General features: G+C 43.3%; 1 protein-coding gene across 3 annotated transcripts; it reads left to right on the top strand.

Annotated features, from left to right (window-relative positions):
- The first annotated feature begins 630 nt into the window (after positions 1 to 630).
- Positions 631 to 15150, top strand: TMEM171 (transmembrane protein 171). Of its 3 annotated transcripts, none has more exons than XM_064643044.1 (7): positions 631 to 776; positions 1091 to 1136; positions 5646 to 5700; positions 6212 to 6294; positions 6761 to 7454; positions 9163 to 9304; positions 14828 to 15150. In XM_064643044.1, exons 5-7 carry the CDS (start codon positions 6824 to 6826, stop codon positions 15054 to 15056), a joined length of 1002 nt encoding a protein of 333 aa, XP_064499114.1. In that variant the 5' UTR covers positions 631 to 776; positions 1091 to 1136; positions 5646 to 5700; positions 6212 to 6294; positions 6761 to 6823; the 3' UTR covers positions 15057 to 15150. The 3 variants fall into 3 exon arrangements, with proteins under 3 accessions (XP_064499114.1, XP_064499112.1, XP_064499115.1); XM_064643042.1 differs by having other exon boundaries at positions 1091 to 1295; XM_064643045.1 differs by lacking the exon at positions 5646 to 5700 and having other exon boundaries at positions 1091 to 1295.
- The last annotated feature ends 1411 nt before the right edge of the window (positions 15151 to 16561 follow it).

The raw sequence follows: 16561 nt of genomic DNA, 5'->3' as shown, positions 1-16561 counted from the left end.
TGCCACTAACCAGCTGGGCAAGATTTAGTCCCAGTGTCGTTCACCCAGTGTCCTACCGCTGCTACACCACTTACAAGTGGCACATCCTGATCTTTCTTCCCTGGCTCCTTGTCCTCTCACACAGCTGCTTATTACATGTCACAGCTCTCTGTCTCAACTTCCAAAAGTTGAGCCAGCTTCTTCCTCCATGCTGCCTATACCTAGCAAGAAGGAATCTTCTCCCGTTTCCAGTGGCTACACTGAAAGAAAACTGTCATATCTAGGCTCTGCCTGTCTTTAATGCCTAGCAAGTTCCCAAGTGTGCGGAAGTAAGGCAAACATTGGTAAGTCTAAAGTGACGACAAAAAGAAGGGCTCCTGAAGTCGGAGACGTGGCACTACCTCCCTCAGAGGGCTGCTCACCTACCTTACCTCGAAGCCACAGTATTGCAGGGGCACCCTAGACCTTTCTACGTACACAAGACTCTAGCAGTGCCTGCCACAGGCCTGCCCTGCGACCTGCACCCGTGCTCCTGCACATCACCCTGGCGCTGTCGCAGCCGGGCAGCGTACACACCCGCACCGCCCCGGGCCGGCTCGCAGCCCGCTGGGAGGATCCCGCCATCCCTCCGGGCCGGCCGGGGCCGCCGCCGGGCGGGGCGCTGGGCACAGGGGAGGCGGTGCTGCTGCGCCGCCGCTGCCCCGGGCGGCTCGGCCGGGCCCTACCCCGCGCTGCCGGGCGCAGGTGCTTAAATAGCGGCGCCGGCTGCGCTGCCGCGTCCTTCGCGCCGCGGGAAGGTAGGAGGGGGGCGGGCAAGGGGCCTCTTCGCAGGCCGCCTTTGCCCGCGCCGCCCGGGGAGGCCGCGGGGCCCTGCGGCTGTGCCGCCATGGCGGGGCGGGCTGGGGACAGTCGGGTCCCGGGGTGTTGGGGACGGTCCGTCCCGGGTGTGGGGGCAGCCCGGGAGCGCGGTGAGAGGGGCCGCGGGGCCGGGGGCGGGCGCCGCCGGGGCGGCTCGTCCTCCATCTGCCCCCGGCGAGGGGCTGCGGCGGGCGAGCGGGGTCGTGCCGCGTCTCCCAGCCGCCACCATTCCCGTGTTTTCACTCTCCTGCAGGGTGCGAGCGGAGCTGCCCCCGACCGGCGTCTGAATTATCAGGAGCGTAAGTGTTCGGTCTTCTTCCTGGAGAGCCCACGGCTCCCCATACTGCTTCCACAGTGAGCTTTACGCCATCTCTGTGAGAGGATGGGGTCTCTTCGGCTATTCTGCTGACACACAGTATTCTCGTGACTGATGCTGGCATACGACTGGGAGTGCACAGGTGAGGAGGCTCAGATGCTGCTCCCTCGCGGAGAGGTGGTGGACAGGCTGCCCTGTCCCACTCCTTGCTCCAGAATGATGCACGGGAGCTTTCGGGACATAGTCCATCCTGTTGAAGACCTTAGCGTGTCTTAAAACACCGATTGACTTAGAATAGGGCGTGCCTGATGGATGAGGGTGACTGGTGGATGAGGAGGGGTGTGCCATGGAATGCTGCCTTTCCTAGATGGAGTAGAGCTTACTTGCTTGTCCATTAAGTTGTCTGTGGCTTAATGCCCCAGGCCAGCCTCAAGAAGCTGGGACAGGATGGCTTCAGGTAGCTTTTGGAGCCCAACATCTCCCTGATGGTCTCCATGGTCTGTCCTGTGCATCGAAGATCTGTAAGTCTCTTTGTCTTGTGCCTTCTGCTGCTTTGAGGTACATCAGCCCTATGGGACAGAATTCCCATAACTGATCTGTCTTGTGTTACCTGTTTGAAAAATGTCAGCTCTGGCTTTAACTGTGTCTACCTTCTCCCCAGTCTCCCTTCAGGTACTCTAGAAAATAGGAGATGTTTTGCCATGGCTCTTGTGTGCCACTAGTGTGTCACATAAAAAGCATCCCACCCACAAGCATGGAACTGTTCAGAGCTAATTTTTGAATCTAGGTGCTGTCCTAGTTGCCTGCATGGCATCCAACCAACAGGTTACCAAGCTTTGTTTTGCAAGCTCCTTACTGTTTGGGATCCTTGCATCCAACTGCGGCATCAGTATTCTTCCCTGATGAAGTGAGTGAGGAACATATGTGGATCAGCTTTTACTGTAGCTGCTTTTCTCTTGAAGGCCAAAGAGACAGGAGTTGGCAGCTTTGCAGAATGCAATTCTGTCTAGCACAGATCAGAATCCCTGATAGTGCTGGTTTGTGGTGAGAAGGATCCCTGGATCCCTGAGGCACATGTGTCTGGAGACTGGCAGGATCCCACTTTCTGGAATTTCCCACTGCAGCTGTTTTCTAGCACTTCTCTAGACACTGACTCTTGCCCCACCTGCAAGTCATAAATCATAGCACAGCATTACCCTTCCTATACTGTGAGCTGAAACAATGATTTTGTCAACCTGGATGGGCAGAGTTTCTGGGACAGAGTTTCCCTCCTTAGTAATCTTTACGCACAGTGTCTAAATCTTGGAATCTTCCTCCTAAGATATCAGAGTTGTATATTCTGTGACGTAAGAGCATTGTCAAGCACTGATTAGAGACTGCATACATAAGAGATCAAATTGGATGTATTTGACATCTCGGAACTTGTTAGAGTATGTAGTCTTAACGTTGCTTGAAAGTAGAAAACTGAAAGTACATCCTTTGGGCATCTCCCCCTAGTTCTTCAAATAAGTTCCTCCATGGGGAGGGAAGAGTGTGGGGATGAAGGTTGCACATTCCAGTTTAGTTTAATCAGCTGTACTCATTGATGGGTGTCTCTGCTGAATGTCAGGTTAAGAGTCCAGTCCAGGGGGAAACTCTGTGTGTGTAAAGAACAGAAAATTATGTGGGTACGGAGGCAGATGAGAACAAAGAAGGAAATTAGACACAGGGAATGAGAAGAAGTAGGGAGCCATTCATGTTTTGACATGGAAGTTAAACTGAATGAAGTCAAGAGAATTTTTCCTTACAGGTAGCTTGACCTATAAGGAATTGTGATTTAATTTGAAACCTGGGAAGAAAAATAAAAGAAGACATGACAAAAAATAATCACGCAGTGGCAACTTCCCAATAGCAGTTCAAACTTTGGAAAAAGTGGAAAACTTGAAGTCCTTGAAAAGGATGGCTTGAAAATTCTACTGGGATTTCCATTGTGGACTACAGCTGACAGGGTATTATAGTTTTTGAAATAGCAATACAGACTAGACCTGAGAGGGAGAACTGGGCCTAGTCTGGGAATCATAAAACAGAGGGTTAGCAGTGTTGTAATTCTTCCAATGCTTTTTTTTTTTTCTTTTTAATTCTGTGTTCCTGAATTCATAATGTCTGCATGAGGCTATCAAATTTCATATGAGTAAGAGGAAAGTAAATTTATAGCCCTGCTGTTTGCAGTGGAAATCTTGGACAATAGGACTCTTTTGTCCTCTGAAGGCTGAAGAAGAATTGTATTAGAAATGTTTACAAATTATTGAAGTTGTCCATAATGTGAAAGTTATAATACAACTGTTACACACAGAAGTGGTAAGAAGTTGTGATGTTATTTCCTGTTCCATATACCTGGCATGGGCCTGACTTAGAAAAAGGTAAAGCACTATATAATTTAAGTTAAGCCTATATCCAGACTTCCATTACCAGCTATGTTTCCAATTCCCTTTTCCCCATAGGTAAATTCCCCTATATCAATATGCCTGTGGGGATATCAGATCTAGTGGAAATATTTCAAACACACAGTCAATTTAAGGCTTACTTCTTTGTTAAGATACTTTTTATTGAAACACAAGAAATAAAGCTTAATCTTGCGTGGGGTTTTCTGTTTAAATTTCATGATAGTGTAAATGAAAATTAGTCCTCTCTTGGATTTTGCAGCACAAAATCTGTGGCTTTCATCTTCAAAGCCACAACAGACTGTTGTAAATGTTCCTTCTTTTGTGGCCTGAAAGAATTGAAAAAATATGCACAAGCTTAATTTCTAATGTGTGTTTTAACTTAATCTCATAACAACAAGATTGGTGAAAGAGAAGCAGGCGCTGTGTTGGAGTAACGAGAACAAATCTCTAGATTTTTCTTTTTGAGGGCTATACATTTGTATTTACTTCTTCTTCCCCCCTCACATTTTTTTCTTTTGTCCTAATTTACTTGTACTTATGTCCGTGTTTTCTTCCCTAGAGGGAACTGCAAAGAAAGGCTTTAGAGTTCTGTCTAATTATAATGTGTTGTTGTTACAATGGTTAATGTGCCTCAGCAGAAAAATATCTCAAGACAGTTGTGTCTGGAACTGGGTTTTGTTGGGATTTTTTTTTTTTTTGGTGGTGTTTTTTTTGTCTGTGTGTGTTTCAGAGGCCCTTTAGTCAGTTTTGTGTATGTGTTGGTAAGTCAGTAAATCTCAACCACCTTGGATAATTTACGAGAATAGGGAAAATTTCTAGACAGGAAGGAGCATATGCAGTTATCAGAAACAATTTTATTAACTTAGGAAAGACCACTGTAATCAAGGAAGGGTGACCAACCCAATCCATTTTCTCTGCTCAGAAGAAGAGCCTTCAGACTGACTGTAGCTCGTGCAGTATTGAAAGTGTGCTGAAGTAAAGGTCTTCCATTTGAAATCAATCAGAATTTCTGTAGTTTCTTTTTTTTTTTTGTGACAAGCTGTCCTATCTTTGGTGCTCTTTATAACCAATTTTTTTCCCCAGTGTGAATCTGACTCTTCTACCAAGGGAGCCTCAGTAAGCAGTTTTTCAGATCAGTCTTAGTAGAGGGCTAGACTGAGTTCAGAACCTTGAAGAAACACTTTGCAGACATAGTTTACAAATTAACTGATCACAGTAATGGAACACATTAAGGGAAGGTCCTTCAGTTTTACTATTCAAGATAGCCAGATAGGAGATTTTGTTGCTTCCTGGAGTGGCCTTCTAGCTGTGTTTCCTTACTGTCAAGTCTTGTGCTTACTGTGCCTTTTACCTGTGTGATATGCTCTGCCTTCTCCTGTGCTGTTGGTGGACCTCGTTTGATGTTTAACAGTAAAACCTGTTGTAACTTCATCATTCGTGTGTCTGCTCAGCCAATTCTTTATTTGGATTCTGCTCTTACAAGTGGCTAAGTAGTGACTGAATAGATTTCCTTGCATTGCAGATAACTAATTATGTATTTGAGTGACTAGGGGGTTTTATGGTTGTGTTTTGTTTTCATCCCAGTGGGGCGCTGCAGTTACTGGGGAGTGACACAAAGCATGTTGTGGCTGATGCATGTTCAACAGTTTGCTTCCAGAAATCTCATGATACTTTGTTTTTCTTGGGGAATAACTGTTGGTGAGGCATGTGTAAGGAGGATCCAATCTAACTGGACTTTTTTTAGCTTCCAGTCATCTGAATTAGTAGCAGGGCAGTGGAAGCTGGTAGAGAAAAGGCTGAAGGTTAACTAACAAACAGCAGTAATTAAGTCAATTTCCTGCTTCCATCTGTGACAAACTTCACCAGTCCCTATATATATCCTTCCTCATATATCTAATTCATAGGTGAAATTCTTTGTCACAGGAGACTGCTAGTAAGGGGAAGAGGGCAGTAGTAAAACAGTGCAGCATGAGCATGCTTACTTCCTACACTTGGTATGGAATGGCTTTTTTCATGGTTTATCCATGAGACTTTTCTTTTCTGTAGTCTGAACTTCCCCTGTGTTTCAGGTTGGCTTTTGATGGATGGTAGCCAAGATCTCCGTGGTTGCTATTCACCATGGAGGTGAGTACAGATGTTCATCTGAGCCCTGTAGTCCAGTGTGTCAGAGCAGCACAAAATTCCTTGTCAGTAATGGCAGAATTTTTACTTTTTTTTTCCTAGAGCTCACTGAATGGAACTCTCTTCTAACTTTCAGTCAGGCTTTCCCAGCTGCAGTTTACCCACATCCAGCAGATTTGTTATCCATAGTACCATATGAGCTGTTATTGGCCTCAACACTATTTTCTATTTTCTTCTACTTTACTTCTGAATCTAGACTCTTGTGGGCTCACAAGCCTTCTGCAAGCTGCCTTTGTTAATTTCTTTTTAAAGATTTTTGGAACACAGACAAAGGATTCAGAAGCAGGGGAAGTTGAAGTGTAGGAGCACTATGCTTACTAACTCTAACTATGGAATCAGAGAGAGTTGAACTATGTGGTATTTATAATGGGGGGGGGTTGGGGTTTGGTGGTTTTTTGGTCATTTCAGAACAGAATGAAAAATCTTCTCTATGTTTACTTTTGCAATTGTATAGGACAGGAAGCTTATTTAAGAAGAGAAACAGAAAGGACTTTATTGCTTGTAGAAGGAGAAGCAAGACTTATGTGCTTTGAAAAGGTATGTACTAGAAGATTTGCTTGGTTAAAAAGTCCAATAGTCATTGCTTATTTGCAGTAGGATACTGTCTCTCAAAAGCTGTCACTCCCTGCTGGTCACAGAAGTTTCCTGTAGCTTTCTGTTTTCAAGGGGAAAGCTAACCTGTGCTTGTTCCAAATTTTCAGCCTTTGAAAATAATGTCCCCTTAATCATAAGACTGTTTCTCTAAAGAAACAATTCATTTAGCTGTGCAACAGCAATTACAGTTGATTTAAGTATAACTGTAAAGCAAGTTCAGTCTTTTTATTGGCATTTAACATCAGCAGACTTGATTAGGCCCTGTAATCCATAGTGGAGGTACTACAAAAGAGAAAGTACAGGAGAGTATACAATAAAAGCTGAGTAGCAAATTTGGAAGGAGAAAATACAATGTAGCTAGTCTCGCTGAGTTTTTTTTCTTTTGATTTGTGTATTTTCATGTTCACAGATCTGCTGTAGTTTGCTGCCATTTAATGCTAACAACTCATCTGCTTGAAGAGATTCTGTTGTAATGTATCCAGTGGCTGTTCCTGCACCAGGAGGTGAAGGAAATAATGGACAGCATGGGAAACTTATTTTTTTCCTTTTTGTTTTTGGAGCTGTGTTGCTGTGCACTGGATTCCTGCTTTCAGTCTTTATTCTCCAGTCATGCCCATCTGGAACCTTCAGTGACTGTAATGAGGTCCTTAAGGCTGCTGGGCCAGTGCTGGCTGTAACTGGACTGGTTTGTGTTTTACTGGCACGATCAAGGGCCAAGATGTATATGAGACAAAGACAATTGCAAAATGAGCAGGTGTACAGCCTTGTTTTTTGCCATGGGAACTGTCAGTTTGCCCAGTTTCTCATATTTGGATTCCTGTTTTTAACTAGTGGAATGCTCATTAGCATCCTGGGAATTTGGGTTCCTGGTTGCAGCCCTGGCTGGCATACCGTACAATTCAACCACACCGGCAGTTCTGATGTGAACCTCCAGGGCTGTGGATTCCTGTCACTTCAAATCATGGGACCTTTGATTGTGCTCACTGGGTTGTGTTTCTTCGTGATAGCTCATGTTAAAAAGAAACAAAACTTAAATCTCAACCACGAATCTTGTGAAAGTGAAGAACATCCTCAGAGCCCTGAATCTTTTCACGTTACAGTAGGTGAGTAAATAATGTTGGAACTTTATATTTGAGAGTTAGTAGGGATTTTTTCTCACTAATTATTTATCTCTGAATATTACTTATTCGAGCTCTAGGCATGTCAGTTCTGGCATTTCAAGCCAGCCAAAACAGAAAAATGTTGCTTTGTCTCGTATGTTTTCTGTATGGTCAGTTCAGCTACCTTTCTCACAAAGGAAAACCCCTCCTTTGGCATAAAAAAGAAGGTCTGACTGTCTGTGTAAAGGAAGCAACATAACATGACACAAATGAGTCCAATCCCAATTCCTTTCTCAAAGGATGTAGTTGACACTGCAGATCACAGGTCTAATGAATTCTGTGACTGTATTTAAGATTTCTTTTAGCCTTGAGCCTCTGACCCCTTAAACAGAAGAATCTGATTCATAAGCAGTGTATTGTATTTTTTTTTAAATTGTGGCCATATCTTCTATCCGTCAGAGATGTAATTGCAAGATGCCTCAGTTAATTGCACAGTATTTGAGCAAATGTGGTGTGTTAGCAGAGAATAATACTCTGTATGTAGCACTGGTTTAATGCCCGATGAATACATTCCATGTGTAGGTTGTTCTGATAATTCTGATTACTCTGATTATTGTAATAAACTCACTGATTAATTAAAAGTCAGTCATTGCTTGACTGTCATCTGATTGACTGAACTTGAAATCCATAATGAAATTCAAGCCTATTTATAGACCTGTAACCTGGTGACCTTTAGGAAACAGGAGGCTTTGAAGTCAGTTTTCCAGCCACCAGGATAGAGCAGTAGGAAGGAATTCAGATTGTCTTTTAAGGCAAGAAAGCGAAATTAGTGGATTCCTTTTATACTTCAGTCAGGAAAAGTAAAACTGAAAGGCTGAGGGTAGAGGTCTGATTTACAGTGTTGTTCTGGAACAGCGATGACTTTGTTAGAAAACACTGCCTACCTCACAAATCAAGAATTTTGATGCTCTCTGAACTGTCCCAGCACACAAATTACAAAGGAAGAAAGGGTACCAGGCAGCTTTGAATGTTTATGTAAATTATGCCAGCTCACTGACTGATACAAACTTTGTTTTTTAAAAAAAAGTTTCAAACTTTTCAATTCTGAAGTTGCAATTGACAGATATGCTGCATAGTATACTTAATAGCAAACTGTGTATCAGTAGTCCTGGTTGTGGTTATTGTTCCTTGATCTGCAAGTAATTCAGTAGAGAAACTGTCAAGACGCACAAAATCAGTCATCGGAACCATTAATGACTTGAATTCTTTCATTATAGCACTGCAGTAGATGTGCAGAAACTTAGACTAGCCTATTTTAGACACATGAGAAAAACTAAATGCTTACCTACCCTTAAAATGAGCCAGCAGTAACTATGTGCTTTGCACTTTCAGTTTCTGAAGACAGACAACAGTATTTGTGTCTCTTAGCTGGATGGAACAGTCCCCCTCCCCAGAAATTTAATTTTTTTTTAGAAATTTAATTTTCTAAATTAAATCTTTCATTTATGAATATGCTGCATCTTTATTTTTCAATGATTTTAGTTTTGAATGTACCTCTGGCGTTCTCTAATAGCCTAGAATATAACAATTCTGTATGTGGGATCATTGCACTCTATCTTAAAAGGTAGGCAAGTACAAATTCTAAGATACTGTTAAAATAACCAGTGATGCTCAGTTTTTCAGAGGTAATAATTGGTGTTTTTAATTCTAGGTGACGCTGTAATGGTATTCCCACCCCCACCACCTCCTTATTTTGCTGACCCTATGTCACCAACTGTGACACATTGTCTTATGTCGAGTGTTTTGCCTGCAAGTGAAAATCCTCCACCATATCACTCTATCTTCACTAATGGGTAAGACTGTGTTCTTCTCTGTCTTTGGAAATCTGAGCTATTTCTCAAGGTATCTGAGATCATGATCTTATATAATCACTGTGAATTAACTACTAGCCATGACAAAATTTTCTAGTGCATAACTCAGTTTACTTCAGCTACATTACTTGAATTGGCATTAAAACATTGTAGTATACAAGAGGAATTACAAACTGCAGAGTGTTCTTTATGAGGATTAAACTCTTACCAGTTTATTATGATTGGAAAGAATGTCTGAAGTGAGAACAAAGTCTTAGATCAGTGGCCCTTAGAGCAGACTTCTTCCACAGGTTGTCCAAGAGAAGATGCCCTTGGCAGCAGTGCTTCAATGGCATGATATCCACATTGCCATATTTTAGAAGCCTCTCTAGAACCAGTGCAGCAAGCCCTTCATGACATCTACCCACAGTCACTTCATCTGTCAGTATGCTCAGTTCTCCTGTGTCCCTTATCTCACTGCTTGCAGTGAGACCTGCTGTGCTGGTCTGCCTTGTTCCTACTCTGGCAGTGTGTTGAGATCAAAGGATACTTTGGTATTGCAGGAACGACCAGAGAGCTGATAAGGGAGGTTGCAAAGCCAACTTCATCTCAAGATGATGTACCTTACCTATGCAGCCATTCTTTAAATACATTTTGTATAGCTGATGTGCTAGATGCTGCCACCACCAAGCTCAGGGATTAGGAGCTGCCAAATTGCTTGTTGGAGCAAGTCTAGAGAAAGCCACCAAGTTTGTTATAGAGGTCTGGGGTATCTCTCCTTTGAGAAAACGCTGAGAGAGTTGGGTTTGTTCAGCCTGGAAAAGAGAAAGCTTCAGGGTGACCTAATTGCAGCTTTCCAGTATCTGAAGGGAGCCTCAAGATGGAGGGGGACTTCTTACAAGAGCATGTAGTGACAGGACAAGGAGGAATGATTTCAGATTGAGAGAGTAGGTTTAGGTTAGATATTAGGAAGAAATTCTTTACTGTGAGGGTGGTAAAGCCCTGGAAGAGGTTGTCCAGAGAAGCTGTGAATGTCCTGTCCCTGGAAGTGTTTAATGCCAGGTTGGATGGAGTTCTGAGCAAACTGGTCTAGTGAAAGATATCCCTATCCATGGCACAGTGGGGTTGGAACTAGATGATCTTTCAAATCCAGACCATTCTGTGATTCCATGGTTTAGTTTTGGGCCCTTCATGACAAGAAAAATACTAAGGTGCTAGAGAATGATGAGATGAGAGAATGGCATCAAAGCTCATGAAGGGTCTGAAGCACAAATCCTCTTAGGAGTGACTGAGGGAGTGGGAGAGTCTGAGTCTGGAGAAAAGGAGGCTCAAGGGGATACCATATTGTTCTCTCAACTGCCTGAAAGGAGGTTTTGGCAAGGTGAAGGTCAGCCTCCTCTGCCAGGTAACAAGTGACTGGAGAAGAGGAAATTATATCAGGTTGTGCTAGGGGAGGTTTATCTTAGCTGTATGTTAGGAAACCTTTTCACAGAAAGGTTTGTAAAGCGTTGGAACAAACTGCTCAGTAAAGCTGTGGAGTCACCATCCCCTGAAGTGTTGGAAAATCCTGTAGGTATGGTTTAATAGTGAGGACATGGTTTAATGATGATGGTGCTAGGTTGGACCGTCAGTTGGACTTGACAGTCTTGAAGATCTTTTCCAAACTTAACAATTCTGTTATTCTAAGAGCCCCAGCTACCTGGCTGTATCCAGTCATAGTAGTTGATGGACTGCTGCTTTAAGAGCTTTCCACTGTACTCCGAATTTTTCCACTCACATGAGGCAGTGTGTTCCATGACCAGCTGTACCATGTGCCTGATATCAATGGTACTTCAAAACTCTAGTGCTAATCTTCCTTTTAAAGCAAGCAAGCACAAGCCCTTTCCCTGCCTGAAGGCCTAAATGCCATTGGAAAGGGATGCTTGTGTTAGCACTGGTGTTTATTCTTGTTACCACACTTTGTACAGACATGTCTGTGTTGGTTTTTTTTTAGCAATCCTTTGAAGTACACCTGGTGGATTGTTGAGGTTCAGCTTCACTGTGTGATCGACTCGGTTCTCTAGTCAATCACCCTCAACAAGCTCATTGTACTATCTTGTTTTGTAGTGCCCTCCTCCAAACTCATTCTCCCCATCAGTGCTGGAGACAGCAAATGTCTCCTTCTGTTGCTGTTAGCACAACCCAGACTGTGGTTCTGCCTTTTGTCAAAATCACTTTCTTCTTTATTAACATAGAATAAACACCTCTATCAAAAACCTTACTCACTCTTCCTTGCTACCAGTATAACACTCTAGTGCACGGGGGGACTGGTCCCCCCCCAAAAAATGAGCATATTCATATCACCTAGGGAAGGGAGATACTCAGTGTTTGGTTTCCATGGGCCGAGGTTGTCCGGCTTGAGGTTGATGACTTGTGTTGAGGGTTGCAATGCCTGTTAAGGCCTAGCTATACACACAATTCATTCAGTTTGCTGCTTTTCCACCTAAATTGCTGTATAGAGAGTTCTTTTTGTACTAAGCTGATGAGAATCTGTTGATTACTCAGTGCCTACCTGCCAATTCAGGATGACAAGGGTAGATGTAGGGATGAGAAGATGTCAGAATTGATAGAACAAAAGTGCTTTGTGGAAGACAGCAGCTCTTATGACCAGGCATGAATTGTTGTGTGAAGAAACATTTTATTTTGTTTGGTATAGAAGTTTTTGCCTGTTGTCAGGTTGGAAGTAAAATATATCAGCTCTTGGAGTTATACTAATGCAATCAAAGGACAGAGCAATAGGAGAGCCAGTAAGCTCCTGCTGCTGAATAAGAAAATTTACATGACTAAACTGTTCTTCTTGGGCAGAGTGAAGGTGTCCGCAGCTGGATGGTGCTTCATACCAGCTGCTGCTACTGCTGGAGTTAGGCCCCACATTGAGCCTGTCTGTGCTACAGCTCCAGCATGTGCTGTAACTCCCTTCTGACACGTTCACTGATATATGTAGAAAGCAAATGAATGTGTGTGAAGAAATTACTTGTCCTGAGTGTGAACCTGGACCTGCTGTGGAGTTTCAAGCAGCTGAGAGGGTGACTTTTGTACCACCTGTCTGAAAAAGTACAGTGCAGAGCCACAAGTTCTCTCTATCCTGCAATTTCAGGCTCTGAGTTCAGATGTGGGCTGCCTGCCATGTGCTTGGTAAAATGTGCAAGATTCATAGCATCCTAGTATATCCTGAGTTGGAAGGGACCAGCAAGGATCATGGAGTCTGGCTCCTGGCCCTGCACAGGGACACCCTCAAGAATCACATAATGTGTCTGAGAGTGTTGTCCAAATGCTTCTTGAACTCAGACAGGCTTGGTGCTGTGACTGCTTCCCTGGTGAGCCTGTTCCAGGGTGAAAACCTTTTCCTTATACTCAGCCTAAACCTCCCTGACACAACTTCAGGCCTCTGGTCCTGTCTCTGGTCACCACAGAGAAGAGATCAGTGCCTTTCTCAGTGCCCTCCTCTTCCTCTCACAAGGAAGTTGTAGACTGCAATGATGTCTCCCCTCAGTCTCCTCTTCTCCAGGCTGAACAGACCAAGTGCCCTCAGCCACTCCTCATACAGCTTCCCCTCAAGGCTCTTCACCATCTTTGTTGCCCTCCTTTGGACACTCTCTAAGAGCTCAATATCTTTCTTATATTGTGGTGCCCAAAACTGCACACAACAGTCAAGGTGAGGCCACCCCAGTGCAAAGCAGAGCGGGACAATCCCCTCCCTTGACCAGCTGGCGATGCTTTGCCTGATGCCCCCACAAGGATGGCCACACAGTCCTTTTCTGCAGGAAAATCCTTTTCCTTTGCTTGGAAAGGGATTATCAAAGGGTGTGAAAGAACTCAAAGAGCTCATCCTGCACTGAAAAAAGTCAAACAAAGGGTGGTGAGAGAATGGCAAAAAAATCTAGTTCTTCAGACTTTTTCTGAGCTCTCCCTGCTGGTGCACATAGCAGCAAAGAGAGCTGGCATACCAGTCAACCCCTCTTTCCTTCATCAATTCTACAAAATCCTCTCCAGCTGGATCAACTGTCTCAACACAGAAATGTTCAGTTTTGGTGCTCTGAACTTTGTGTGATCTGGTCAGCATTGTTGATTGCCTGTCTGGACTTCTCTGTCTTGTGAGCATATATACACAAAGAGGCAGTTTGTTGAGTCAGTGTCTAGTAGAGTGCATAAAACGCCTCAACACTGGATGCAGAAACCCAGAATCTCTGACTTCCTACTTTGGTGTTCTGTGACTGGGGGTGCTCTAGCTGTTGCCCTTCCATGTTCCCTAGTGTCCTCACAGAGACCCTCTGAGTTGATACCACTTCTGGGTTTTTCACTCAATCCTGCTCTGTCATGGCTCAGCACTTGCTGGCAGACAGGGTATCTTGAATAATGCAAATTGTTTCCCAAGTGCTTTAATAGAAGAGAAGCAATGGCCTCATTGCTCATAACATAGTGCCATGATTGAAGATCCCAAATATGGCAGGGTATAGTGGCTACTAGGCAAAGGTGATTTGCCTCTCCAGTCCATTGCTTGGTGTTCTGTCAGCAAGTGCTGTGGTGAAGGCTGTGCTGGATGACTGAGTCATGGTCTGATCCCAGAATTATTTTTTTTTATCCCTACAATCTGTTACATAGCACCTCAGCATTTGTCTTTTAGTATTTCTCTCTCTATTAAACACGCACGCTCACCGATTCGTCACAGCACTGAAGACGAGGTGACTATGCCCTGTATTCTGGCTCCTCACTCAGTATTGGTACAGATGTATGCACAAAGGCAAGAGTCAGCTCTGGGAGCGAGGCATGAGGAGAGAGGAGTTCTCTTTCCTTGGAAAGCAGCTGAAGCAATGTGCTGAGGGCAAGATGAGCAGGGTATCAGAACACTGTGGGTTCAACCAGTTTGGATTCAGTTGTGATCATCAGAAGAGGACAGTGAATACTTGGCTGCCTGCCTTGAATGTCACTGGGAACTTTGCAATCTGGTCATGTCCGGTTGCTTCTGTTTCTCCAGCTCTGAGCAGGAATATGACTCCTTATGTCTGTCATGGATTGCTGGAATGCCTAGTAAAAGTTTCAGATGGCCTTTCATGCGAGATTTCAAATGGCTCAGGATGGTGATTTTTGTGATGCAGTTCTAAGTCTAATAACCGTCTTTCATAAGGGAAGGGGACAGTGTGTATGTGATATACTACAAAAGGGAAAATACTTTAGGAGCTATGGATCAGAAGATTTAATAAGATTGTGAGATAGCACTGCCAAAAGCAGCTAATGCCCATAAGCCAGGCTGTGACTGGTGATTTGAGAGGTTAGAAGGGAGCTTGTTTTGCCCTTCCCCTCAGAAATGATAGAATTTTCATATGAGTCATAATGTAGCCCACCGAATGAACTCCTAATTCCTGTGCAAGTTCTTTGCTTCAGGGATTTTTAGGAACTGTATGCATACATGTATGTTTATGTAAGTCAAGTAGAATTTCACTCTGTAGATAAATGAATTATGCTAATACACAGTTTTGTGTTTTATAGAGCACAACTTGCAGATGATGAAAGAATGGTTGCTGTTAGAGACTATGAAACCATATGTACAATTTCTGGAAGCAGCTCACCTTCAGATATTTTACCAATGCTATACCTCTGCTCTGAATCTCCTCCAAAATATGAAGAAAAAGCATCAATAACAAATAATGAATATTCACCATCTTCTTCCTCATCTTTTTCATCTATTTCCTTAGCCACATCTGACATCAGCTCATAGAAGACTCAGTTGACTTAATTTTTAAATTAAATTGTACACAGAGATTTACAATTTTTGAATTTATTTACATTTTGTAATAAAAGCAATAATGTTGGCTGTGTCTAATCTTTCATCAGGAAGAACAATGACTTTGGATTTCAAGAATAACATTCAGATAATGCTAGGCTTCTGCTAAAGTAGTCTGAAGGGAGTTCACTGCAGGAATGTTAAACACTCATCTGGTTCTGTTACAGCTTCAGTTTCTATTTTTAATTGTTCTTTTTATAATGAAGGCGTTAAGTAGAGACCAACTTTTTTGATTATTTTAATTAAATCTGTTTGGAGCTTCAAAAAAAGAGAAATAATTAGAGTGTTTTCATTTCTATTTTTGCATGACTTCTGTGGAAAATAGTGGTTTGCGAAGTTATTGACTTTGTAAGTATTCTGAGACAATTCGCAAATAAGGATGTTTAAGCTTGGTACCAGAGATGCTGTGAAGAACTTAAATGGTTACATTTTGTTCTGCCTGGTAACAAACACTCCATAGCTTTATTTAGACTGTCTCTGGTCCTTATGTAAGTATAATCCCTGTGAAAATCAGTTTTAGCTACAGTTAAGAGCCCAAAGGCAACCCTGAGGATAGTTAATAGGCTAACAGTTTAACTGTGGTAATGACTGATTTCAGGGGGATTATACTGCAGTTTTTTATCATTATTCATGGTTTATACAGGGAGTGCTGTGCTTGTTTTGTGAGAGTGAGAGCCACGAAGCAATGGTATCTTTCAGGTGCAGACATTACTTATCAGCAAATGCAGGAGAGGCAGTTTCATGGAAACACATGCAACAGATGTTTTTAACCAACACAGCACTTGACAGACCCTTCAGAAATACAGCCCTCTTTGCTTCTCCGTCCCTCTGCAGCCCCTAGGTTAGTGGTACCAGCCTGTCCTCCAGCTGGAGGTTCTAGTTCTATATTGTGGTTGCTTGCAGCTCTTCCTGAGCAGAAGGATTTGCTTGTAGCAGGTAATCTTTGATATTTTACAACTTGCTCTGAACCCTGTTTTAGAAAAACAGACATGATTCTGTGCCCAGAAAAAGAAGTGGCAAGGCTAATGTTTAGGCTTGGTTCAGAATGATGAACTTGCCATCATTAAAACATCTCTCAAGAGTGATGTCTGTATTGTTCAGCTGAGTCTCTGAACACCTGCGTGCTTTGGGACCTCACCTACACCTCAAACTTGTATTCTACCTTGCTGAATCTGGCTGTAACAGCATGCCAAACTATGAATTAAGCATTCGAATTCCCTCCTGTGCCTAGTGAAAGGTGGTTACCTTGTGTCATCCTTCTATGAACATGCCCCTCACCTGCTGAGTGCTTTAGGGAGATGTTCAGGAGCTCTTGCATTTGCCTTTTCCAACTCTGTGTTGTTCACTCAGTCATGCTAGAGCAGCTCTTTGTGTAGCCACACAAAAACAAACCAGCCAGCAAGAGGTATATTTAGCCAGCAATAGAGCTGAGGGGCTTA

Source organism: Pseudopipra pipra, chromosome Z (assembly GCF_036250125.1).
Source record: "Pseudopipra pipra isolate bDixPip1 chromosome Z, bDixPip1.hap1, whole genome shotgun sequence".
Classification (NCBI taxonomy): Eukaryota; Metazoa; Chordata; class Aves; order Passeriformes; family Pipridae; genus Pseudopipra; species Pseudopipra pipra.
Note: the sequence above shows the minus strand (reverse complement) of the source record. Positions and strands in the feature narration are given on the sequence as shown.